Here is a 26,997-nt window from a genome sequence, read left to right as displayed (position 1 = left end):
GATAATATCTAATTTTAACAACATTTTTTTGTTTATAATCACATTTTGTTTCACATGCACTGCTTAACAGTAATCTCCCGTTGCCCCAACTATCTGTCTACACATCACTGGGTTGCATTCGAGTCTACCCATAAAAAACAACTATCGTAGACTATCTTCCTTCGTGGTATGGAGGAACCCATATGATGAAAAGGGTGGCACAGGTCGAATACTGATGGGTATTTTCTTCAAACCTGAATGAAGTACCCCTGGTAATCACAGTCTGTCAGTTGCAGAGTCAGTCATTTCCCTTTTTCTTCGTTTTGACCCACCGCTATTCATTTGTTGTTACTGTATCCCTGGGGGCTATAGCAGTGTGTGGTCGTTAAAAACTCCCCTGGACCCTCCAATACCTGTTTTGTTTATATTATAAATGACGGGAGAGCCTCAGCAAGTTCTTCTAACCTAAGGCAGGCCCAGGAGTAACAAATCAGTGCCAGATTTTCTGTACTGTACTGACCATGTTAAGGAGTTCCAGTTATAATTGGTGTGTGTATTTTCGCCACATAGCTATCATGAAAATCTAGCATGTATTATTACATTTTAGGGGGTAGAATTTTTATATAGCACCAACTAGAGCCGGAGATATCAGAGCGCTTTACATGAGCAACAGTTGCATTGCAACCTCTTCTGACCCTGGATCTTCACTCTGCAGATTGCTGGAAGACTTACCAACCCCCTGAAATTTGTATTAGCCCACACCCTCCTCGAAATTTGTCTCTAGTTGCGCCTCTGCCCCTCTCAAAAGAAATGATGATATTTTTCCGGTTAAAGATGTCACTAACCCATGCACGTGTGAATTGAAAGGCACAGCTTTTTTGTAATTAAAGCAGCATTTGGTGTATTTCAGTGTGAACTGCTCCCACGAGGCTTATAAAACGATTGCTTCATCGTAGCGGACACACAATGATTTCATGACATAACCGCTACCACTAGTCACTATGATCTGGGTACTCAGTTAAACTCCATCATTGTCTGACAAACGATTGCTAGTGCTGTAGCAATAATATAAAATGAAAATAAACAAATAGTAAGTCCCCACCACTTCAGAATTATGTTGTGAGTTAATTATAATAATGTAAAGCTCGTCTGCATACATTTGTATGCCTCGTGAATGTGGAGACAATATCCTTCATCTTCAAAAACCCTTTGGTCAGTTGGCGTCACTCACTTTGCACATTCATTGAAAGTCGTAGATGAATGTTACACCCCATTACTTTCAAACCTCACTAGCTACCACTGAGTGACCGAGACGGGATTTTAGTTCACTGAGAAAACTCTACTGAAATCCTGGTGTCTTTGGCATACGCATGAAGCTACTGTCCAGAGAAACATGCGATACGTTCTAGCAGTACCCAAAAACTTTAAAGTTAAGAACCCATTACAGGAAGACAGGCGGTGGGATTGCATGCATTTACAAGAGCGACCTCTCAATAAAGTCTCCGCCCCTTCTCTTACCTCCTGTGAATACATATGCCTTGAGCTCTTCAGTGAAAACAAACCTATTTGTTCACTACACATCATCTACCACCCACCTGGGGACAACCTCACCTTCTCCCAACAACTCATGGACACAATCTCAATCAACTCAGGAAGGCAAAACACACAAATTTACCTGGGCGATTACAATCTTCACTGGAATGATTGTAGTGACGCAGTGGTCAATGACCTCAAAAATTACCTTAATGCCTCTGACCTCACCCAAATTTGCAACAGCCCGACCCATGACAAAGGCTCTATCCTCGACCTCATCATCGCCAAAGAAGGCACTACTCAACTTGATTCAATCCAACCCTGTGACTGGTCAGATCACCATACTGTCACATTCTTCATCAATGAAAAAGTTAAACGTATCCCAGTCCAATCCTCCAAGCCCAAAGTTAGGAAAAGAGACTTGAAGAAACTCAATCTAAACTCTCTACCCCCTAACAGCTGCAATCTCCTCTTTCCCCCTACCGGCGTTACTGACGTTCAATGCTTAACTGACCACTATCTCAACGTTATGACCTCAATAATCAATGAGGCTGCACTGATGCAACTGAAGAGATCCACCAAGATCTCCAACCCTTGGTACGACGGGAGTCTCAATGAAGACAGACGTGCCATGTGAATGGCAGAGCGCACCTGGAGATCAGTTCCCTCGGCACTACACCTAAAAATTCTGAAGAAAAAGAGAAATGCATACTTCAGGAAAATAAAACGCTCGAAGTCAGAGTTCTTCAGACTCCAGCTCGACCAAGCAAAAAAACGGCCGAGAAAACTGTTCGAACTAATTCGATCTCAATCCAAGGAAAAACCCCAAGCAGTCGACACTATGGGCAATGCACCTTCCTGTGAAGATTTCTCTGATTTCTTTAAACAAAAAACCGACAACATCAGGAGCGATCTCATTGACGCAAGCCTCTACTCCAAACACCACTGCATAACACCCAATGAACCAAAAAGCAATGCGACTTGGTCATCCTTTGTCACGTACTCTGAAGAAGAAATTGACAGTCTACTCAGCACCCTGAAACCATCCAATCACCTCAATGACCCTCTTCCTGCTAACTCTGTAAAAGGCTTCACCCCTCTGCTCCTCCCACTCTGGACTAAAATTATCAATAGCTCACTGCAACAAGGAACCATCCCCGACTCCCTCAAAGTTGGTCAAGTTACACCTTTACTAAAGAAACCAACAGCAGACCCCACTGATCTAAACAACTACCGTCCTATTACCAACATTCCCACTCTCGCCAAACTGTTGTAAAAATGCGTCCAACTACAATTGACAAAGCACATAGAACAGTTCGATCTCCTCAACCCTCATCAATCAGGCTTCCGAGCAGGGCACAGTACAGAAACGGCTATGACTCACATAATTGACGACGCCCTCCAAATTTTGGATCACAATGATACCTGCCTCCTCATCCTTCTTGATCTCTCTTCAGCATTCGACACTGTGAAACCTGAGAACTTACTCGAACTCTTAAAAACAAGAATGGGTCTTTCTGGGACTGTCCTTCAGTGGTTCACCTCCTTTCTACACAACAGGTCTCAGAAATTCAAGAGCAACAACTTGATGTCCTCCCCAGTACCTGTATCGCTAGGTGTCCCTCAAGGATCCTGCCTATCCCCTACTTTGTTCAACCTAGTAATGGAACCTCTCACCACCTTGCTACAAGCATCCAATGTACACTTTCACATGTACGCCGATGACACTCAACTATATCTCAGACTGCAATCCCCCACAGACATCATGCGTCTGAACTCAACGATCAGAAGCACCCAATCCTGGCTGGCCGCTAACCACCTCAAACTCAATGCTATGAAAACTGAGTTCCTTCTGATTTCACCTCCCGCGAAAATCTCTACCACTCAAACCTGGCTTAAACACCTAACTGCACTCAATGTCCAACTGACCATCGTGGATTCAGCTAAATCTTTAGGCATAACACTGGACGCCAATCTCAACATGCAGCAGCATATCAGCAAGGCAACCAAGGGCGCGAACTTTCAAATAAATACCTTGAGGAAACTTAAACCCTTCCTCCCAGCCAAAGACTTCCAAACTGCAGTACAAGCACTAATCATCCCTCGCATAGACTACGGCAGCATCGCCCTCTGCGGTCTCCCCCCAACTACAACTGCACCCCTAAGAGCCTCACGAAACGCGGCAGCGAGACTCATCACTGGATCAAAAAAACTCACATATCTCCCCTGACTTTAAGGCCCTAAACTGGTTGCCCTTTGAAGCCAGAATACATCTGAAAATTGCTTGCTTAAAGCACAAGGCTATACACCTAAACTCACCTGGCTACCTCACTCAGAAGCTGACAATTTCCGGCGGCTTCAGAACCACCAGAAGCACAGAAAACCTTCTGCTGAAGCCTCGAAGATTCCGCAAGGAAAGAACTTACAAACGCTCCTTCTCAGGAATGGCGCCTAGGATATGGAACTCACTCTCTCCCTCCTGAAACCAGGCTCATCTCCTCCACTTTCCTTTTTAACCCCTTCCAGGCTCATGACGAGCTGGGCTCGTCATGCAGTAGCCTCCTCGCACACTGATGACGAGCCCAGCTCGTCATGTAGAATGGGAATAATGATTTCTCAGCACAGCAGGGGAATATGCTGAGCAGCCATGGGGTTAAGAAAGAAGTTAAAGCTATCCTCATGGCTAAATTCACTTGAACTACTACTTTTGATTTTTTAAGACTCTGCATCGATCTGTACTCTTGTTTGATCCATTTACACATGTTTTACCTGTATTATCGACCTTACCCGATTGTTCTTACTCCCTCCCATTTGTTATACTCGCTTTGCTCCCTCATGTACCCACCCTACCTCCTGCCCCTCGTCTATGTAAAGCGCTCTGTTATCTGCAAAGATCTTGTTCACACTATATAAAACTTTCAAAATATAAAAAAATAAGATACATCCAGAATCAATAAAAAAAAGCATAGAATGGCTTCTTATGCTTTGCCGCAAATGTGTTCAATTTCACCAATTGGTTGGCAGCCTGTTTAGTGGCATCATTATTTTCTCAATAGTACGCAACCGTTTTTTGTGTTTTTTTAATATTGATCTAGTTTGTGCAGAACATGCCTCGCAGAATAAAGACGGCAGAAGATTATGTGCTGTAAAACAAAGATTTCATGGTTGAAGTGCGCGGGGAAAAGATGTCCCAGTAGTAACCAATCAAACATCCACACCTACAATCACACCACAGTCACTCCACTGTTCTCTCCTTGCCGGGATGAGGAGGCGCCCTGACTGCTACAATAGTCAGTGAACCACAGGCACACCCATACACTAGCAACCTCCCCACACACTTGATTACACCCACTCAACTACTGCAGTCTCATCCAAAAGCTAACACCACAAAAAAGTCTGAGGCGAGAAGAAATGAGAAAAGGAAGAAGGAAGGGGAAAAAGATGATGGGAAGCTGGGCTACAGTATACTACAACTGCACCTGTCTTGCTAGTGTGGGATCTAGGCCTGCGAGCCAACTCAAAGTATCCTTTGGGGGCTAAGGTCACACCTCTATTCCCCCGACTCCCTTTTCCAATTGTATTGCAGGCTCACACTGTCCCATCTGCTTGCCAAGTGTTAAGGTGTTATTGGTCTGAGGGGTATCCTCCCCAACATCCCCTGTACTTGCTTCCAAAGTCGCAGCGATCACCACCTCTACCAGTGCTCTAACTTCCTCACTTTCAGCCTGCTGCAGGGCAGGGCTAATTCTGGATGGATGCACCCCATCACCATCCGAATCCAATCGTTCCAAGTCTAAGGAGCCATCCTGCCGCATCACCAGTCGTTGCATTGATATCGATGCAAGTCCAGTCCGCCGCCCACTTTTGTTTGCCCTCCGTGAGTTCCACGTCTTAGAAGATCTCCCATTGGAACCTTTCGAGGCCAGGGTCTAACCCCCTGTTCACCTCGAGCCAGTACCAAGCAATCTCGGGCGTAGTGAAATTTTTGCAACCCCAGTGAGTGAGCTTACCGGAGTGAAGCAAATGCATCAACCTGAGCTTTTGTTTCATGCCGCCAAAGGACATCCTCTGTTGCTGCACCAAGCGCGTATAGGCTGGAAAAGTTCATTGAGATTCTCTCAATGAACAAGAGAAAACAGATCCAAGTTACGGCGTGCAGTGGCAAAGGAGCAGGACGGAGACTTCGGCCCTCCACTCCACATCTTTAAAACTACGATATTCCAGTAAGAAACTGAACTTGAGGGTCACGTCGTACGAGCGAATCCGCCGTGCTTCGGCACTTCAGTAATATCAAGACATCCTAAATGGGCCACCACAATAAATAGTGAACTGGACTATTAGAGTCATTGCCTCTACCTCCTTTAAACGAAATTGAGATTAAGAATCCACAGCCCTGATGAAAGACCAGTGACGCCACGCCTGGTCTAGAAACGCGCCAGCAGTTTTGTTTGGGTGGAATAAATTGCCATCTTGAAACACACTAGGACCTGCTGGTCCAGTATTTAAACGCTTACAAGTCATTAAGTTGTTTATATTCCCCCTCAAAATTTGTTTTTCTCATGTTTTGAAAATATTTTCTTGTCTGTGTATTAATGTTTGATGCAAAAATGTTTTAGATTCTGTAAATGTCTGTTTGAAGCATGTACAAAGTGTATTCAGTCCTGTAAATATTGTGAATGTTTTGTCCTTTGTTCTGTTACAATTTTTGAAAAATACAAAAAGTACAAAATAATTGACACAAAATAAGGTTGTCTAAGGGAAGTTACAATAAATTGGTTTCTTACCCTTTCAAAGCATTCATTTAGTAATTGTGGTGTGGGCGCTGTGTGTTTTTGCGAGTCAAATCGCCAATGGCTCCGCACATCAATGGGCATCAGTGGTAGGGGGCATCTTTGATACCCAGCAGGTAGGTGCAGCAACTACGCCAGGTCCATATGTAAGTAACTCTGCACCCAAGTGCGTGATACCATTGGCTCACCATCTCATTAGCATACCTCAGTTTGCCTATAGGGAAAATTCACAGCAGGTGGAGGTTGACTGCAGGCCCAGTAGAGTATGTCACCACAGTATGCAGTCTCAGTTCTCCAGTGGTAAAGGATGCTATTTCTAGTGACCCTCCGAGGCGCAAGGTGGCCAGTTTCACCCAGACCATTTCCGATTTGCCGGCTGCTGATCACCTCAAATGCTTATGCTGCAGTGTCCTCTGGCGTGCAGGAGACCGAGGTCTCTAGGCCTTCGGCAGTCTAGACATCCCGTGATGCCTCAATTCAGGCCAGCAGTGCCCACCTGTCCCAGCCTTGACCTCCAGTCAGGAGGTGGGAGGGCAAGATCATGGCACTAAGTGGCAGGATACTGTAGGAGAATAAACTGGCCAACTGCAAGCTCCTTGCACTTCACGACTGCCATCTTGGCTACACCCCCACCTATTCATACTTGACACTTGGTGGAAGCGCCCTTTGTGCCTATCCCAAAAATGTTGTAGCAGGACCCAGGTTATGGGAAGATGAAAGACTTTATAAGGAGAAAATGGTATGTTGACCCCCTCATGGGGATTCAGATAGACTTGTTCCCCGAGCTATGTTTTGACCTGTCCCCACTATCTGTCTTGCACAGCTTGGATAGAGCGAACAATCACCACTGTCGCGTACATGGTTTCTTTTGCGGTGCCAATCCTCATATGATCTAGCACGACTTCCTCAAGCCATATAAACATTAGCACCTTCGGTGGGCTTTCATCATTGTTGATCTCCATTTGGTAGAAAAGGACAGGGCAGACCACAAACATACAAAGCAGGGTGGTTGAACTTCACCCATACATAGAGCTTACTTGTATCTCAACTGTAAGTATGTTATCTTTTTCGATATTTCATTACTTCACCACCTTGGTTGATAAATGCTGAGTATTGCTAGGATCTTAAGGTGCATTCTTTACTGTGCAGGTGAATGAGGAGACTGGGAACAGGCGGCCAGTGATGCTCACTCTACTTCGCCTTCCACGCCTCGGGAAGAACTCTAAGAATGGAGGAAGCGTACAGGAACTGGAGAAAACCTTGGAGGAAGGGAAAGAAGCCGAACCAAAGCCTCAGGATGATAAAGAAAATGGTAGGTGTTTCTAGCCATTTAGCGTCTGTAGGAAGCTGTTTTTTATGTTGTGTGCCAATGTAAGAGCACACAATGCAAAAAGCCCATCCGACCCTTTTTGGTTGTAGGAAGCTGGCTCTTTATATGATATACTAATAATTGGCTGTATCGTGTAAAGTGTCCCCCAGAAGTGTGCAGCGCTCATTGTAAACCCAAAGTGCTCTATTTGTGGTAGTGTGGGCGAGCAGCCTTGGGCCTAACACAGAGGAATGTACAACATTTGTTATACACACAGTGACCAATAATGATGCAACTCAAAAAGGGAGTTCACCAATTTTTGAAAAATAAGCTTCTGTCCAGATTTATTTTAAGACCAAGATGTATGTTAAAAGGTAACATTTTTCAACAAAAATACTTTCCACTTTAAAAAGTGGGCACCTAGTGCAATTATTTAGTTCTGCAATGTTAACCTATAGGAGGAAAATAAGAGTGCATTTTTGAAGGTAACTACACAGCTTACAAATCCAGCCTTTGAGGTCTGTGGTCAACAACAGGCAAGGTTCAAATTAGTACCAAGGCTGCTCAACTAGCGGTATATGGGTGGCAGGGTGCAGAAGTCCAATTCGGGATTGGGCGCTGTGTGTTAACCAATGGAGACTGGAGGTGATCAAAGTTGCCATGCTCACAGGTAAGTAAAGCAGTGTCAGGAGTCAATCTCCAAGAGTTAAGGTAAACATGGGGGTTTGTGAGGGCGTGGGGCCACACGTCATCGCCAAACTTAAACCCTCAGTGTCACGGGAGGCTGTGTGCCAACACAGTGTCTGGTGCCCAATGCAAAGCAGTGTGGGAGATGGCTTTTGGAGAAAGGCTGCAGGCTCAAACCATAGCTGCCCAGATAAGTTCTAATGCTAGGGGACGTTGGGACACCATAGGTAGACCTCTGCAAGGACCTGAGGCTTCGGCTTTAGGGGTATCCTTTTCCGACTGGAAAAGCTTACCAGGCAGGTTGCGGTCAGGGTGTGTCTTTGGATTGAGGCTGCATGTGTCTATGTAAAGTCCAGCAGGGCTCCGCCCACTGTGGACTCTGGCTCTGATTTGCTTGTGAACCTTTGAAGGACAGGTAGGCCACTTGGACTCAGACTGTGGGCTGGTGCAGAGGTTGTTTGTGAGGCAGTTTCGCAGTTCCTCAGGGCACAGTTTTTAATTTAAATGTAGTTTCTTCTTGGACAGTTCTGCTGTCCAAAGTAATACCTTGATCTTCATAGAAGAAAGGCAGTCCTCCCAGGGCTTTGGAGGTTGCTGGGCCTGCAGGACGAGTTGACTTTTGGTAGCAAGGTCTAAAGACAGCAGACAGGCTGGCAGGGCTGGCGCAGAGTCAATTGCTGGCCCTTCTTCCTTTCTGTTGCATCTTTTAGGCATCCAGGCTTTGTAGGTTGACAGGAATCTGATTTTATGGTCTGGTGGGTGCACCTAATTGCTAGATTTAAGGGTGTTACATGGGAGTGACAGGTAGGGACTAATGGGTTCATTATCTGGGGTGTCAACACCCTCTATTATGCCACCCTTGTGTGGAAGGGGGGCATAGCCTTAGGCCTGATTAGATAAATCAGACTATCTTCAAGAGTGGGCACTGAAGAATGTGCTGCACTTCATCTCCAGTGTAGGAAGGTACATCCTGACTATGGTTGCCCCCAACTTTTTGCCCTGTGTTTTAGCTGGTTTTGGACATAGTCGGCCTGGGATCCTGCCAATCAGGACCCCAGGCCTACTGCTCTCTCTTTAAAATTACCTCATGTACCCTAGGTGCATCTACCAATTGGTACTGGGCCACCTTATCAGGCCCTGTAACTCAGGGCATAGGTGTACCCAGGGCTACCAGGGGCTGCAGCATGTATTATGCCACCCCTGGCTGGTCTCCTAAAATTGACACAACTGGCTGCATGACAGCTGGGGCAAAGTCGTGTAATCACCCTTTGCTGTAGGTGTAGTATCCCTATACCTAACCCTAAAATGGACACACAGATTCCTATCAGTCACTCCTATGGCAGGCCTTGACAATCCTGAAGGCAGAGTGCTTGGAATCATGTGAGATAGTGCTCTGGCATGAGCTGAGCCTGTCTGCAGCTTGCGGAATCAAGTCCTAATAGCTGTTCCATGATATCGCATACCATATACTCTTAAGTGCATTATAATCCTCGCGGTTAAATGCTATCTTTGGTATTGCTTTATCAAAACATGTCGAGTAAGGTGTCATACGAATTGGAATACTAACCCCTCGCCAATTCTGGCGACGGGGTTAGCATTCCACCCTTCTAGAGGGACACGACATGTATGTAACTGTGAACCCCGGTTAAAGTTAACTGAAGCCTCAGCTCCACAAAATGGATGCTGCCACCACAGACACGAGTCTGACCCCCTGCAGCTGGGAGTCCTTCCAGTGAGGGGAGCCTGGACAAAGGGTTTCCTGTCAGGGGCGGTGCTAGCACCGTCCCAGACATGGTTTTGTGTATCCTGGGTAGGCAGGGCTTTTCAGGAAGGTGACTGCTGAGTGGCACCCCGGTGCTCACTACGCATAGGCCAGTCAGAACCAGTTCCAGGGGCACACCAGCCCCTGGCCTGGGGAAGTCCGGCAGGGGAGAGGGGTGTAACCACCCCCCTCCTGGTCCCACCCATAGGCAGGACCTAGTCACCGGGTCAGCCCCCTTTTTTAGTATAAAGATGGGAGCGGGCCCCCTGTTAAAATTAGATCATCTTTGGAATCAAGATACCACTTTCTTCGAAAGGACTTCACGATTTCTTCTTCAAGATTCTCCCTTGTGGCTAAGGAGTAGTCACCCTGCATCCGCAGGCACCATCCTAAAGAACACTGCGGTCTGCTGCAAGTCCTTCATCACGAATCCGACGACCCAGCTCGACGAGACCCGGCTTCCCTGGCACCTCTGACCTCTACTCACCTCTACAGCCAAGCTGAGAACCGTGAGTGCGACGAGACCTCAAGGGACCGACGATCGCCAAGACTGCACGACATCTTTACTGCAAGCCCACCGTGTCCTCCACTGGTGAGTGCTTTGGGGTCCGAGAAGCCCCGACCCTGCGCAGCTCCAGCACCCAAGATCAGCCCCCCTGCATCTCCACGATCAGCGTGGGGCCCTTCTGCTGTTTGCTGTGCACCGCGTTGTTTGGCTACTAGCCGGCTGGCTTGTGGCCTTCTGAACGACGCCCAACGACTTCACGACTGCTGGTCTGGTTGCTCCAGGCTGGCCCTTGCTTCCTTTCTCAAGAGAGGCACCCCGGACCCTCCTGGTCCACTCCAGACGCCATTTTAGGTCCACCGCGTGGGCTTGAATTTGCCAAGGCTTTGTTGCCCAATCCTGGGTCCAGCGACGCCGACAGCTTCTATCTTCGTGGGACAGCTCGATCCTCCATCCTGGTCGCCGACAACGCCTCCTGGTCCGTGAGATCTTCGAGTCAAGCGTCACCCACTCACCTTGTCGAGGTGGCTACCATCCGGTGCCCTCCTGGTGCCCACTGACTACTGGCTAGTAGTCTCGAACTTGGTCCCCTCTGCTTTCAGGTGTCATCTATCTTCAAGATCCAGGCTTGGATCCGACTGAACTTTCTTCACTGGTCACCGGCCAGCATCTTTTCTTCCGGCTCCTGGTCCGTCTACGAGGATTCCCGACGTCTTTTCAGACCTATGCAGCTGCAGCCCCTGGGCTAGGTAACTTCGGCATTTCGGTGCCCCAGCATAGCCTCACTATCCAAGGGTCAGAATCTACTTTCGTTTTCTCCCTACCAGGTCGGGTTCGCCCGAGAACACTAACTTTCTAATTCCTAGCTACCATAGACTTTTGTCCCGCATCTCGCGTGAGAGTGCACACACTGCACCCGAGTCCCCTAGGCCTCCTAGACATAATCTAACGATTCCCTAGTCAAGTCCTAGCGATTCCAAAAGCTATTAGTACTGTACTTACCTGCTAGGAATTTCGCATTCCACTTTCAGAGTATATGGTTTTCCGTGCCCCTCGGGCATTTGTATATACTGTGCTAACTTAAGTATTTTTGTAAGAGTTTTGGTTTGTGCTTAGTACCCTGTCCTCATAAAGAGTACAGGGCTGTTGTGATCTTTAAATAAATAACTGTTTATTTTCATAACACTTGTGTGGTGTCCTTTCACTTGGTATTCAAGGGGTATATGTGTGGTAAACAGCTGGCTTAACGCGCCCTCTCGAGTCTTTAGCCTTAGACTGCTCGTATCCACGCTACTAGGATAGCTGGTCTATAAGGTTGACTTACAACCAATCATCAATAAGGGTTGCTGGACTGATACATAGTGTTCACTAGAATAGTGAGCACTGCATATCAGGCCACCTTCTCACATCCAGCACCTGAGGGGTGGAGTTCATGAAGGGAGGCACACCTCCTTTTCTTAGGTTTTCATGCTGGTCCCCCCCCCCCCCCCCCCCCCCCCCCCCCCCCAAATGGGAGGTTTGAACCAGGGGCTGCCATCTGCTGGTAGCAGCAGAGGCTGAGTTCTCATTTCAAAGGCGGCAAGGCCTTTAAAGCTTCCCTCTTGAGCACTATCGCTTCCTGGGGAAGGAAGTGGGACACCTCTGCCCAGAATAGGCTTTTGTTTCTGGCCTTCGAGAGCAGGGGCTCTCATCCCAGGTGGTCTAGAAACATGTCTGGTGGTGGCAGGTTGCCTAAAGCCAGTCTGAGACTACACTAGGGTTAGTAGGTATTCAGGGGCAGTTCTGAGGTCTCCTTGGGTACATGTTTTATAAATCCATCACTGGCATCAGTGTTGGTTTATTAAGATGAGTTGTTTGATACCAAACACTCTTGGTTTCAGTGAAGCCAGCATGATCCTGGGGAAGTAGAGTTGTCAAGTTTCCAGCCCATATACTCTCTATGGCTTCCCTGGCACTTACAATACTAAGGAATAGATTTAATATTGTAAGGGTACATCTGCTCAAGAAGATATGCCCACACCTGAGATATAGTGCACCCTGCCTTAGGTTTTGTAAGGCCTGCTAGAGGGGTGACTTACCTGTACCTTAGGCTGTGCTGCTTTGACGGGCAGTGTGCCATGTCGACTTTGTCGATCTGAAAGAAAAAGGTTAGTGTTAGATTCCTTACCTTAGAATATCCCAAGCCGTCAGACTGGATCCAGAAAGTTTTGCGTAGCAGTACCCCTGCATGTCGGCAGGCGTCGTCTGCGGCTCCACGTCCGTCGTCTGCGTCTTGATCGCCGTGATGACGTAGTCGGAGTACTTAGAGCCGCCCTCGCTCGCTGACATCAGTTCTTCTTTTTTCCGCACCAGCAAGTGCAGATCTGGAAAGAGCAGTACTCCGGTCAATTTTTGACTAACTTTTTGATCTCTTTTGATCAATTTGAGTCGGACGTGACTCCGGTGCGGTTAGGGATGCCCGGGTTTAAGCCCTGAGACGCCTGTCACCGCCTGATGTCAGTGACCAACCCCCACCGTCCGTGCCTTTACTGCCTCGGGCCCAACCATGATAAGTCGTGCCCCGACTGCCGGGCCTTGAATTCGAAGGCTAGACTGGAGCTGTCCCGTAAGCTGCTCGAGCTCCAGCAGTCGGCTCCACGCCGCTCGATGTCCCGGTCGAGGAGGAAGTCGAGGGACTAGTTGCGGAGCCGCAGTCATCAACGCTCGTCGAGTCACCATCCTTCGTCGGGCTCCTAGTCCCCCGGTAAGTCTAGGTCAAAAAAGAAGTCGAAGAGGCGTCATCGCTCTTCCGACTCCCCCTGATGCTCCTGCGATGCGGCCGGGGGTTCGGGCGACACCGCCCGCGAGGCTCCGCATCTAGCTCCACACCAGCCTGTCCCTGGGCCGCACACGATGCTGGAGGAGATACGGGACTTCCTCGTGGCCATGAGGACTCACTTCCCTCCGTCGGACTCTGTTGAGGCGTCTTCGGGTCCTGCAGATCCGACTGGGGGCCTTAGCAGGCCGGCGGCTTCGGCCCCGGCGACGTCGGGTGCTTCGGCCCTGGCACCGTCGTCTACTTAGGGCCCGTCGCCGCAGGGCCCCACAGGAGTCGTGAGGTCGCTAGTCGATCTCACGACTCCGCTGGTGCCGACCCCGAGGGTGTTGCTCCTGGCGCTGTCTTCGGACGACGCGGCCCCAGGTTTCTGCCCGGTCCGGCGTCAGAGGCGCGCCGCTCGGTGCTGTCTCAAACGTCGATGGGTGACCAATTCACCTACGACCCGGCTCCATCATTTTTGCCTGAATTCCAGGACATGGATGACTGGGAGGGGTCTGAGGTGCCAGTTGAGCCAGGGTTGGGCAGATGAGCTGGGGGAGGCCAGTGGTCTAGACATTTTGCCTGACACTGGATCGTCTCTCCTCCTTCCGTGGCTACGGAGGAGGGAGCTGCTTACAGCGTGGTGTTGACTAGGGCAGCCAACGCCTTGGCTCTTGAGCACCCAGTCGTGGCCGTGAAGACTAACCTCACTGAGGTGCTCAAACAGCAGGCAAGCTCCTCAAAGCCTCTACTGCTGTTTAACGATGCCCTCACCGATGTTCTGATGGGCACCTGGTCCAAGCCCTCCACAGGCCTTCCTGTGGATCGGAACGTGGCCCGACACCACTACTCGGCTCCGGGCAACCCCTGCTTTCTGTCCACCCACCCCACCCCAGAGAGTCTGGTTAGCCTCAAAGTCCCCGACCGCATTCCCGACTGCTCCACCAGATCGGTAATCCAAAAGGTATGATAAGTTTGATAAGAAACTGTTCTCCTCACGTTTGGGTTTACTGTCTGTCAACACCGCTTGTCTTTAGCGCCGTTACACCCACTCCCTGTGGGATACGTTTGCGGACGTGCTACTGCAGTGCCCGGAGGAGGCCTGGGTGTAGCTTGCCCAAGCCCTTGCGGAAGGGCGGTATGCAATACGTTATTCCATATGATGTGAACTGGATACCACCGACTCGCTGGGCAGTGTGATTTCCACAACGGTGGTGGTTTGTCGCCACGGCTGGCTCAGGTCCGCCAATTTTTCGACTGATGTCCAGGCCACGCTCAAAGACATGCCTTTTGATCGCCGTCCCCTTTTTGGCGACAAGGCGGATAGTGCGCTTGAGCGTTTCAAGGACTCCTGGGCTACAGCCAAGTCCTTGGGCTTGTCGGGCCAGCACCAGCAAACATCTGCTTTTTGCCCCTTTCATGGCCAAGGAAGGGGCGCCCCACATGTTTATTTAGCGATAGTCTGCAAAACCAACCTCAACGCCGCGGCGGACGTGGTAACCACTGTGGCAGTGCCAGGGGACAACAGCAAGGTCAGTCCACATCCACCCCCACAGCATCCGCCTCAAAGCCCTCCTAGTCTGTGCTTTCAGGCCCATTCGACGCCAGTAGGAGGCAGGGTTTGCCATCACCTACTCGCGTACCATCACATCGGACAGGTGGGTGCTGCAAATCGTCTGAAGGGGCTACTCCCTCCCCTTCGAGGCGACCCCTCCAGCCATGCCACCACGTGTCGGGGGTTCACTTGCAACTTCTGCAAGAGGAAGTTACTGCCCTCTTGGCCAAGGGGGCCATAGAGTGAGTTTCTGGGCCAGAAGTAGGGTGTGGTTGTTGTTCACACTACTTTCTGGTTCCCAAGAAGGGCAAAGGAGGCCTACGCCCTATCTTGGACCTCCGGAACGCCAACGACTTCCTCCGGAAGGAGAAGTTCAAGATGCTGACATTGGCTCAGGTCTTAGCTGCCCTAGACCCTGGAGACTGGATGGTGGCGTTGGACTTGCAGGACGTTTATTTTCACAACCCCGGCCCACCGGCGCTACCTGCGCTTCACTGTAGGCCACAAGCTTTTTCAGTTTACTGTACTCCCCTTCGGCCTTACCAGCCCCCCACAGGAGTTCGAAAAGTGATGGCGGTGGTCTCAGCTCATCTGCGCAGATCAGGGGGTTCCAGTCTTCCCCTATTTCGACGACTGGATGTTGAAGGCGGGCTCGCCCCAGGCATTCCTCTTCAGACTACAGCTGACCTCCTGCATCTGCTGGGGTTCTCCATCAACGTGCCAAAGTCACACCTGTGCCCCTCTCAGAAGCTCCTCTTGTAATGTAAAAATTATTTATACTTTACCCAATGGGATAATATTGGAATCTCAACGGTGGGGAACCTATGGACCACTGCAGGGGTGATCCCTTTCCCGCAATTGCAGCAACAATACGCACTAGGCCCCACTGAAACCTACAGATACATCCAAATAAGACACGCACTAATGGCAGTACTTGAGCCAGGGTCACCTGTCCCAGAATCCTCACCCTTAGAAGACCGACTTCTCACGGACTTCATGCAAACACGCGCTACCTCGCTTACATATCGTAAGTTACTAAACAACCTCCCAGACTCCTTACAACGCTTGAATGAGAAATGGGAAACTGAATTAGGTGCCATAGACCAGACGGATTGGGATGCCGCACTAGCGTCACCAAGGGAGGCATGGTTTTCGGCCCGGTTTAGGCTCATACAACTGAAAATACTACCTAGTGTACTACACCAGGACCTCTCTTCATAAAATGCACAGGGCGGAAACCCCATACTGTCTTAGGGGGTGTGGGGAGGAAGGAACACTACTGCATATATTGTGGGAATGTCCGGCCATATCGAGTTACTGGCAACAAGTCATGCGGACCATTTCCCAGGCCCTTGACACTTCCTTAACACCGAAACCACGAATGTGCTTGCTGAATATTTGGGAAGGGACTGATTTGACGCTCAGGCAACAACAGTGGGTCACTATTGGGACTATGGTGGCCAAACGCGACACTGCGCAGAGGTGGGGGGTGGCAGAAACACCTACTCTAGCACTGTGGTGTAGGACGATGGATAAACTGATGTTGACTGAACGCACAGTGTATAAACTGAGAGCTAACCCCAACAAGTGGAACAAGGTGTGGGAGGCATGGAACAGATATAGGGGGGATTTATGTGAGCCACTGCCGGAAGATGAGGGCGACAGCTCAGAAGATGAAGAGGAGATGGATGAATGAGATAGAGGGAAATGTACAGAGGTGGGTGAAGGGATAGGATTTGTCTGATGGGGACTTTACATTGTTCAGTGCTCGGAGAGGGAAGGGTACCAGCCTGGGAACCTGGAATCGGCAATTACCATTGAACTTGATTGTGATACTTCACTGCGACTATACATTAAGGATGAGTCTTTTATTTTTGTTCTTGTTAATTTATAGCAAAAATAACATAAAAGTAAGATTTCACATATTTAGTCATTGTATCCTCACTGCATTTTGCACCATGCCAAGTATTTGCTGCCGGACCGGAAGGTTGTCGGCTAAATAGCTGTGTAACAGTACGAAACAGTGGTTAACTGCGTAAAATTTACATGAGACCTGATGTACTGATGATGTATTGATGGCAAATTTCAATAAAAATCTTGCACCAAAAAAAAAAAAATTATTTATAAAGCACACGGACACCACTGGTTTCATGGTGCTATAAAACGGATGAGCAAAAGTGGGGAGCAAGGTACAGGAGTTTAATCATCATACGTTTGACGGAACAAGTGAGTTTTTAACATTTTCCTGAAAGATGTGTAACAGGCGGTGGACTTGAGTTCGTATGGGAAGGAATTCCATGGTTAGGTGCCAAAAAAGAAAACCTAAGGCCTCCGTGTTTTTTCCGCTTGAAGGAGGGAACGGAAAGAAGGTTATGGTGCAGGGAGCGGAGGTTGCGGGAGGGGACATAGCGGTGAATCCTAGATGTTACAAAGGCAGGGCCATGGCCGGTTAATGACTTAAAGATGGTGCAGCTGAGTTTGAAAATACTGCGTTTTGCCACCAGGAGCCAATGGAGCTTTTTCAGCAGGGGGAGACGTGTCGATGTTTAGGTTGACGAAAAACAAGTCTTGCCGCTTGATTTTGCACCAGTTGTAATTGACGGAGCTGATAGGCAGGAATGCCAACGTAAAGAACGTTGGCATAGTCCAGGCGAGAGGCGACCAATGCCATGATGACTAATATAAGGGCCTCAGTGGTCAGAAACCTGCAAATTTTTCAAATTCTTTCAAGATGGAAAAAACATGAAGAAGTGACTGCATTGATGATTACCCCTAAGCTCTTCACGGAGTCAGCAGGGGAGGGAGTGGAGCCCCAAGAGGGTGGCCAAAAGTTGGAGTTCCAAGGATTAAGGGAGCCTCCAGTTAGAACCAACTCCGTTTTGTCGGGGTTAAGTTTCAATTGGCTTTGGCACATCCATTCGCCAATAAAAGTCATAGTAGACTGAAAGTCGGCGATGGATGTAGATGAGGAATTAAGATTGAAAACCATTTGAATGTCATCGGCGTAATTAAGGATAGTGGCTGAGTTATTACGTAGGGACCGAATCAGGGGTTGCATGTACAAGTTAAATAGGAGTGGCGATAGGGCAGACCCTTGTGGGACCCCACAAGTTAGTTTTTCAGGAGTGGCTGAGAAGGTGGATAGGTGGACAGCCTGGGAGCGATGAAGTAAGAAGGATCTGATCCACTCCAGAGCCACGCCCCGGATGCTGGCGCTGCCGACACGGTCGATCAGAAGATCATGATGGACCGTGTCGAAAGCAGCCGACAGATCCAGAAGCTCAAGGGCCTGGAGGATGTTATCAGCTCCCCTCCTGAGCTCGTCCATCACAGCCACAATAACAGCCTCAGTGGAGTGTGCCGGCCGAACACCCGCCTGCTGGGGATCTAAGAATTGGGAGGACTCCATAAAGGAGCTGAGACAGTTGGTCACGTGAGCCTCTAAGATTTTACTGAGGAAAGGGAGCAGGGAAATGGGGCGGAAATTACTCAATACTAGGGGGTCCGCATTAGGCTTTTTGAGAATGGGTACCACTGCGGCACATTTGAAGGAGTCAGGGACAGTACCTGTAGTCAAAGAGCTGTTAAGTAATGAGAGTGGAGGATCGGGACAGGCTCGAAAGGCTTCTTTTAGAATCTGGGGGGGACAGCAGTCGTTCGAGGAGCCAGAGCTCTGTTCAAGAGGGTCAAGAATTCTGTCTTAGAAATCGGGTGAATATGATCTAACACCAGTGGATTTTTACAAGTGATAACTGGGGCCGAGGGTGGAATAGAAGGCGGGATGTTATTTTTAATAACAGCAATTTTTTCAATAAAAAAAGCGTTTAATGAGGCCACAAAGCCTGTGAGGGGGCCGGTTTGGCCAGTACCCGGTCTGGTTGAGTGAGCTTATTAACGATTGAGAAAACCTTTTTGGATTACGACGAGGAATTAACAATTTTTTGAGAGAAATATGTAATTTTAGTTTATAAAATAGAATTTTTATAATGTTTTAGTAAGGTGGTATAAGTAATTTTCTCCTCAGGGGTTTAGTGACGCCGCCAGCGGCGTTCGGCCTGGCGCAAGGCCAATTTTTCCTTCACTTCCTCCGAAAACCAACGCTGAGCATCATGAGGACGCTTGGTTTTAATTCTTTTCATAGGAGCAACTTTGTCGCAAGCTGATTCCAACCAGCTAGCTATACTAGCTGCTTGGGCAGAGGTAGAAGGCAGTTCATTAGGGGCGGAGGAGATCAAGAGACTATGAAATTCGCTCTGGTCAGCTCGTTTCCAGTTTCGGGCTAAAAAATTATTAACAGGGATCGGAGTTACATAAGGGGTCTGAGTAATGGCAAAGGAGATAAAGGAATGATCAGACCAAGGGGAAATAATAGGGGAGGTAATTGTAATATTAGAGGTCCAAGCTTGATCCAGGATATGCCCCTTGTTCCTTGATGTGGGAGGCTTTGTTAATGTTTTGGGAGAAGTTTAGGCCAGTTAGTAGGTCTGAGAATTCAACCGATAGGTTGCTTTCACGGGGGTCTAAGGGCCAGTAGTTAAAATCGCCAATGACGATGATTCTGGCGTGGTTGATAGCAAGTTCTCCAAAGAGCTGAGGAAATAAAGGCATGTGATCAGGGGGTCGATAGAAAAGGGCACAGATAAAAGCAAACTTAGGGGAGGTGAATTGTAAAATAAGACTATAGACTCGAGGAAGGCTGACCCTTTCTAAGATGGTGAATTTATACATTTGGTGGATAATAGCTGCAACTTCGCCGCCTTTTTTACCATTGGAGCATTTCTGGATTTGGCGCAGTTTCGGGTTTATCCCCCCGAACAGCGGGTTCGGGATATTCAGGCTCTGATTCCGATCTTTCAGCCTTTATCCCTGGTCTCTATCAGGTTGACGCTGCGGCTTCTGGGGCTGATGGCCTCCTGCATCCTTCTGGTGCATCACGCCAGGTGGCGGATGCGGGCTCTGCAGTTGGACCTTAAGTGTCAGTGGGCACATCATCAGGGCAACCTTTCTGACCAAGTCCTGATCTCTGAGGGCACTGCAAGACAGTTGCAGTGGTGGCTCACAGACCGCGATTGGGTCAGCGGCAGATCCCTCTCCCTACCCCAACCGGAGCATGTAGTAGTGACTAATGCGTCCCTCCTGGGATGGGGGGCCACATGGGAGAGGTGGAGATCAGAGGCATCTGGTCTCCAGCGGAGTCCCGGCTCCACATCAACCTTCTGGAGCTGCAGACAATCCGGCTTGCACTGAAGGCATTCCTTCCCTCGGTCCGGGAAAGTGTAGTTCAGGTGTTTACAGACACCACTGCCGTGTGGTACTGCAACAAAGAGGACGGGGTGGGGTCGTAGACCCTTTGTCAGGAGGGTCTGCGCCTCTGGACATGGCTGGAACGCCAGGGCATCATCCTGGTGGTTAAACACCTGGCAGGTTCCCTGAACGCCAGGTCGGACGAACTCAGCCGTCGGTGCATGATGGATCAAGAATGGCATCTGAACTCGGACGTGTCGCAGGGTCTCTTACAGCAGTGGGGAGAGCCTTGGCTAGATCTATTTGCCACAGAACAGAACGCGCAATGTCAACAGTTCTGCGCGTTGGAGTTTCCAAGGTGGCACTCGCTTGGAGATGCTTTTCTTCACGAGTAGAGCTGCGGTCTGTTGTACGCCTTTCCGCCTATACCACTTCTGCCGAGAGTGCTGAAAATCAGGTGCTACCAGGCCCAAGTCATTCTGGTGGCTCCGGACTGGGCTCAAAGAGTATGGTATCCCGAGCCACTCAATATGAGCATTGATCCCCCGATCCGTCTTCCTCTTCGGGAGGATCTTCTGTTGCAGCAGCAGTGGACGGTCCTCCACCCGAACCTGTCCAGCCTCAATCTCCTTGCCTGGAGATTGAGGGGCGACAGTTGACAGCTTTCGACCTTCCTCCCGGGGTCTGTAATGCTATTCTGGCAGCCAGGCGTCCCTCCACTAAAACAGTGTACGCCTGCGATGGAGCAGATTATTGGCATGGTGCACAGCAAAGGCTGTGGATCCCCTTTCTGCCCCTCTTTCTGAGGTTCTTCTGTTTCTTTTGTCTTTGGCCCAGCAAGGCTCTGCTCTGGGCACTCTCAAAGGTTATCTTTCTGCCATCTGCCTTTTTACAGCTTCCTGATCAGCCTTCTCTTTTTAAGTCCCCGGTTGTTAACCGTTTCCTCAAAGGCATTACACACGTTTCCTCCCGTACCTTTCATAATGCCTCAGTGGGACTTGAATCTTGTCAGGACTTATTTGATGTGCGCTCACTTTGAGCTCCTTCATAACTATCCCTTACGTCGTCTTAATTTAAAGACTGCTTTCCTGGTAGCTATCACCTCTGTCAGAAGAGTGAGAGAGCTCCAGGCTCTTTCTTCCAAACCTTTTTTCCTTTCAGTTCATCTGGACAAGGTGGTTCTAAGGATCTGAAAGAAACAGGTTAGTGCTAGATTTCTTACCTTAGAATATCCCCAGGCTGGATCTGGAAAGTTTTCGTCGGCACTACCCTTGCGCGTCGATAGGCGTCGTCTGTGGCTCTGCGTCCGTCGTCGTGATCGCCAAAATGACGTTGTCGGAGTACTTGGACGCCACCCTCGCGTGCTGACGTCAGTTCTTCTTTTTTCCACGCCAGCAAGCGCAGATCCGGGAAGAGCAGCACTCTTGTCATTTTTTGGCTTACTATTTTGACCACTTTTCGAGTAGACTTCGACTCGCGGTGCCGATAAAGATGCCTGGTTTTAAACCTTGCGACGCCTGTCACCGCCTGATGTCGGTGACCGACCCCCACCATCGGTGCCTTTACTGCCTCGTGGCCGACCACGATGACCTGTCGTGCCCCGACTGCCGGGCCTTGACCTCGAAGGCTAGATGGGAGCAGTCCCGTAAGCTGCTCGAACTCCGGCAGTCTGCTCCGCACCGCTTAAGGTCCCCGTCGAAGAGGAAGTCGATGGACCAGTCGCGGAGCCGCAGTCATCGCTGCTCGTCGAGTCACCATCACTCGTCGGGCTCAAAGTCCTCCGGTAAGTCGAGGCCTTCGAAAAAAGTCGAAGAGGCGTCATCGCTCGTCCGACTCCCCCCGACGCGCATGCGAACCGGCCGGGGGTTCAGGCGACACCGCCTATGTGGCTCTGCCGCAGGCACCGCGTCCAGCTCCACACCCGCCAGACCTTGGGCTGCACGCGATGCTCGAGGAGATACGTGACTTCTTCGTGGCCATGAGTAATCACTTCCCTCTGTCGGACTCTGTCGAGGGACCTTCGAGCCCCGCGGATCTAACTTGTGGCCCTAGCAGGCTCGCGGCTCCGGCCCCAGCACAGACTCCGGTCACAATGCCGCAGGGCCCTACAGGATCCAGGCTTGGATCCGGGTCATCGCCAGTCGACCTCACGACGCCTCTGCCTGCGCCAACCCAGAGGGTGTCGCTCCCGGTGCCGTCTTCGGACAACACCGCCCCCGGTTTCAGTCTGGGTGCGACGCCGGAGCGGCGCCGCTCGGCGCAGTCTCCGACGCTGATGGGTGAACAATTCACTTACGACCTGGCTCCATTTTTGCCTGGTTTCCAGGACATGGATGTCTTGGCGAACTGGGAGGGGTCTGAGGACCCTGTGGCACGGCAGTGCCAGTTGAGCCAGGACTGGGCAAATTAGCTGGGGGAGGCCCGTGGTCTAGACACTTCGCCTGACACTGGATTAGTCTCTCCTCCTTTTGTGGCTTTGGAGGAGGGGGCTACTTATAGTGTGGTGTTGACTAGGGCAGCCAAGTCCTTGGCTCTTGATCTCCCGGTCGCGGCCGTGAGGACTAACCTCTTCACTGAGGTGCTCAAACCGCAGGCAAGCTCCTCTGAGCCTCTGCTGCGGTTTAACGAAGCCCTCACTGACGTACTGATGGGCACCTGGTCAAAGCCCTCTACAGGCCTTCCTGTGGATCGGAACGTGGCCAAACGCCACGACCCGGCTCCAGGGGCGACACCTGCTTTCTGTCCGCCCACCCCCGAGAGTCTGGTTATCCAGGCCTCAACGTTCCAGACTGCATTCCCGACCGCTCCACTGGATCGGAAACCAAAAGGTATGATCAGTTTGGGAAGAAACTGTTCTCCTCTGAGTTTGGGGCTGTGGTCTGTCTTTTGGGCCGTTAAACCCTCACTGTGGGATACGGTTGCGGACGTGCTGCCACAGTGTTCGGAGGAGGCACGGACACGGCTCGCCCAATCCCTGGCGGAGGGGTGGGATGCTGCACGGTACTCTATCAGATGTGGACTTGATACCACAGACACGCTTGGCAGGGTGATTTAAACAGCGCTGGCGATCCTGGCTGAGGATGCCAACTTCTCTGGGGATGTCCAGATAACTCTCATGGACATGCCCTTCGATGGCCGTTGCCTCTTTGGAGACAAAGCGGATAGTGCTCTAGAGCGTTTTAAGGACTCCAGGACTACGGCCAAGTCCTTGGGCCTAGGCCAGCGCCAGCAAACTTCCGCTTTTTGCCCCTTTCGTGCCCAGGGAAGGGGCGCCCCCACACGTCCTGCCTGCCACAGGCCGCAGAACCAACCTCAACGCAGTCGTGGATACCGTCGAAGCGGTGCTGGGGGACAACGGTAGAGTCAGTCCACATCCGCTGCCGCAGCATCTGCCTCAAAGCCTTCCTATCCGGCATTTCAGGGTTCACATCACCTCCTCCACTGGCGTACCATCACGTTGGACAGGTGGGTGCTGCAAATCATCCGAAGAGGCTACTCCCTCCCCTTCGAGGCGACACCTCCAGCCATTCCACGGCAGTACCACCGCATGTCGGGGGGATTACTTGCAACTTCTACAAGAGGAAGCTACGGCCCTCTTGGCCAAGGGTGCCATTGAGCGCGTTCCTGGGCCAGAAGTAGGTTGTGGTTGTTCCCACTACTTTCTGGTTCCCAAGAAGGGTTAAAGAGGCTTACGCCCTATCTTGGACCTCCGGAACGTCAACGACTTCCTCTGGAAGGAGAAGTTCAAGATGCAGACATTGGCTCAGGTCTTAGCTGCCCTGGAGACTGGATGGTGGCGTTGGACTTGCAGGACGCTTATTTTCACATCCCCGTCCTGCTGGCCAACCGGCGCTACCTGCGCTTCACGGTAGGCCACGAGCACTTTCAGTTTACCGTGCTCCCCTTTGGCCTTACCAGCGCCACTCGGGTGTTAACGAAAGTGATGTCGGTGGTCTTAGCTCATCTGCGCAGATCAGGGGTTCCAGTCTTCCCCTATCTCGACGACTGTTTGTTGAAGGCGGGCTCGACCCAGACAGTCGACTTCCACCTCCAGACTACGGCCGACCTCCTGCACCTGCTTGGGTTCTCCATCAACGTGCTGAAGTCACACCTGTGCCCCTCTCAGAAGCTCCTCTTCATCGGAGCGATTCTGGACTCTGAGCAGTTTCGAGTTTATCCCCTCCCCCTCCCGAACAGTGGGTTTGGGATATTCCGGCTCTGATTCCGATCTTCCAGCCTTTATCCCGGGTCTCGGTCAGGTTGACGCTGCGGCTTCTGGGGTTGATTGCCTCCTGCATCCTACTGGTGCATCACACCAGGTGGCAGATGCGGGCTCTGCAGTGGGACCTGAAGTTTCAGTGGGCACAGCATCAGGGCAACCTGTCCGACCACGTCCTGATCTCAGAGGGCACTGCGAGACCGTTGCAGTGGTGGCTCACGGACCGCGATTGGGTCAACGGCAGATCCCTCTCCCTACCCCAACCGGAGCATGTAGTAGTGACGGATGCGTCCATCCTGAGATTGGGGGTCCACATGGGAGAGGCGGAGATCAGAGGCCTCTGGTCTCCGGCAGGGTCCCGGCTCCATATCAACCTTCTGGAACTGCGGGCGATCCGACTGGCACTGAAGGCATTCCTTCCCACTGTCTGGGAAGTGTAGTGCAGATGTTCACGGACACCACCGCCATGTGTTATTGCAACAAACAAGTCCGGGTGGGGTCGTGGACCCTTTGTCAGGAGGCTCTGCGCCTCTGGACATGGATGGAACACCAGGGTGTCAATCTGGCGGTTCAACACATGGCAGGTTCCCTGAACCCCAGGGCGGACGAACTCTGACTTCGGTGCATTGTGGATCACGAATGGCTTTTGAACTCTGACGTGGCGCAAGGTCCCTTTCAGCAGTGGGGAGAGCCTTGGTTAGATCTATTCGCCACCCAAGAGAATGTGCAATGTCATCAGTTCTGCACGTTGGAATTTCCACGGCGGCACTCGCTTGGAGACGCTTTTCGTCACGAGTGGAGCTGCGGTCTGTTGTACCCTTTGCCTATACCACTTCTGCCCAGAATAGTGAAGATCAGGCGTGACTGGACCCAAGTTATTCTTGTGGCTCCGGACTGGGCACGAAGGTACTGGTATCCCGAACTACTCAGCATTTCAGTCGATCCCCTGATTTGTCGGCCTCTTTAGGTGAACCTTCTGTCGCAGCAGCAGGGTACGGTCCTTCACTCGAACCTGTCCAGTCTCCACTTACATGCGTGGAGATTGAGCGGCGACAGTTGAGGCGATTGTTACTATTCTCAAGTCTGGAGAAAATAAACATCTTGCTGTGACAAGAAGATTTACACCAAAGAACCTGCTTCTGCGCATCTTTTGCCTTTTGGTCATTGTACCTTGTTTTAATAACACACATGTAGTTGCGAGAGCCTAGTTTTGTTAATTTGCCTTGTCTTTTGACTTGTTTGGACGGTTAAGGGTGTTTGCCGTCTGCTCGTCACGCACTACACAACGATACTTCATGTTCCTTGTACACACTGTAACGTTCTAACCTAGGCAGCGCGCCCCCGGAGTCCTAATTTCTAAAAACCCCTTTGCACAGTATTCTTGACAGTTGAGGCCATTTGACTTGCCTCCTGAAGTCTGTGATGTGATTCTGTCAGCCAGAAGTCCCTCCACAAAGTCGGTATACGCCTGCAGGTGGAACAGATTTGTGGCATGGTGCACAGCAAAGGCTGTGGATCCACTCTCTGCTCCTCTTTCTGAGGTTCTCCTTTCTCTTGCCCAGCAAGGCTCTGCTCTGGGCACTGTCAAAAGCTATCTATCGGCCATTTCAAACTTCTTGAGGCTTCCCGATCAGCCTTCTCTTTTCAATTCCCCAGTTGTATATAGATTCTTGAAAGGCATCACACACATGTTCCCTCCTGGTTCTTTCGTGATGCCTCAGTGGAACTTGAACCTTGTTCTAACCTATTTGATGTGCGCTTTTTTCGAGCCACTGCATTCCTGGTTGCCATCACCTCTGCCAGGAGAGGGAGTGAGCTTCAGGCTCGATCTTCTAAGCCTCCTTTCCTCTCTGTCCATCCGGACAAAGTTGTTCTGAGGACTGGTCCTTCTTTCCTGCCCAAGGTGGTTACAGCCTTCCATATTGGGCAGTCCATCACCTTGCCCACCTTCTTTCCGCCTCCGCATCCCTCGAAAGAAGAAGAGGCTCCAACGTTTGGACCCAAAACGTGCTCTCTCCTATTTGGATCGCACACGCCGGTTCTGGGAGGACGGCCAGCTCTTTGTTGGTTACGTGGGCACTAAGAATGGATAGGGGGTGCACAATGTAGGAAGGTGGATACCGGACTATGGTGCCCCTAACTTTTTGCCTAGTGTTTAGCTGTTTTTCGACTTAGTTGTCCTGGGATCCTGCTATTCAGGACCCCAGGCTATCTGCTCTCTCTGTAAAAATGGACTCCATGTACTGTAGGTATATACCAAATTGAATATTGGGTCACCCTTGTGAGTCCCTGTATAGTGTACCGTAGGTACACAGGGCATAGATGCACCCAGGGCCTACCAGGGGCTGCAGCATATATTATGCCACCCCTGGCTGGCCACCTAAATTGACACAACTGGCTGATCACTCAGCTGGGGCAAGGTCGTGTAATCACCCCATGCTTAGGGATAGTATTCCTATACCTACCTTATATATAGACAACATAGTAACTTATAAGTCACTCCTATGGCAGGCCTTCACAATCCTGGAGGCAGAGTGCTTGGTTATGTGTAAGAGGGTGCTCTAGCATAAGCTGAGCCAGTCTGCAGCTTTCGGACCCATGTCCTTCTAGCTGTTCT

General features: G+C 50.4%; 1 protein-coding gene across 2 annotated transcripts in view; it reads left to right on the top strand.

Annotated features, from left to right (window-relative positions):
- HUWE1 (HECT, UBA and WWE domain containing E3 ubiquitin protein ligase 1) overlaps nucleotides 1-26,997 on the top strand; it is a 1,800,886-nt gene that overhangs the window by 775,158 nt on the left and 998,731 nt on the right. For both annotated transcript variants that reach the window (XM_086940169.1, XM_086940170.1), the window contains one exon: nucleotides 7,452-7,614. In XM_086940169.1, coding sequence (XP_086796295.1) covers nucleotides 7,452-7,614 — 163 coding nt within the window. The remainder of the gene's footprint in view (nucleotides 1-7,451; nucleotides 7,615-26,997) is intronic.

Source organism: Lissotriton vulgaris, chromosome 10 (assembly GCF_964263255.1).
Source record: "Lissotriton vulgaris chromosome 10, aLisVul1.2, whole genome shotgun sequence".
Lineage (NCBI taxonomy): Eukaryota > Metazoa > Chordata > Amphibia > Caudata > Salamandridae > Lissotriton > Lissotriton vulgaris.
This window is presented reverse-complemented; position numbering and strand designations above follow the sequence as displayed.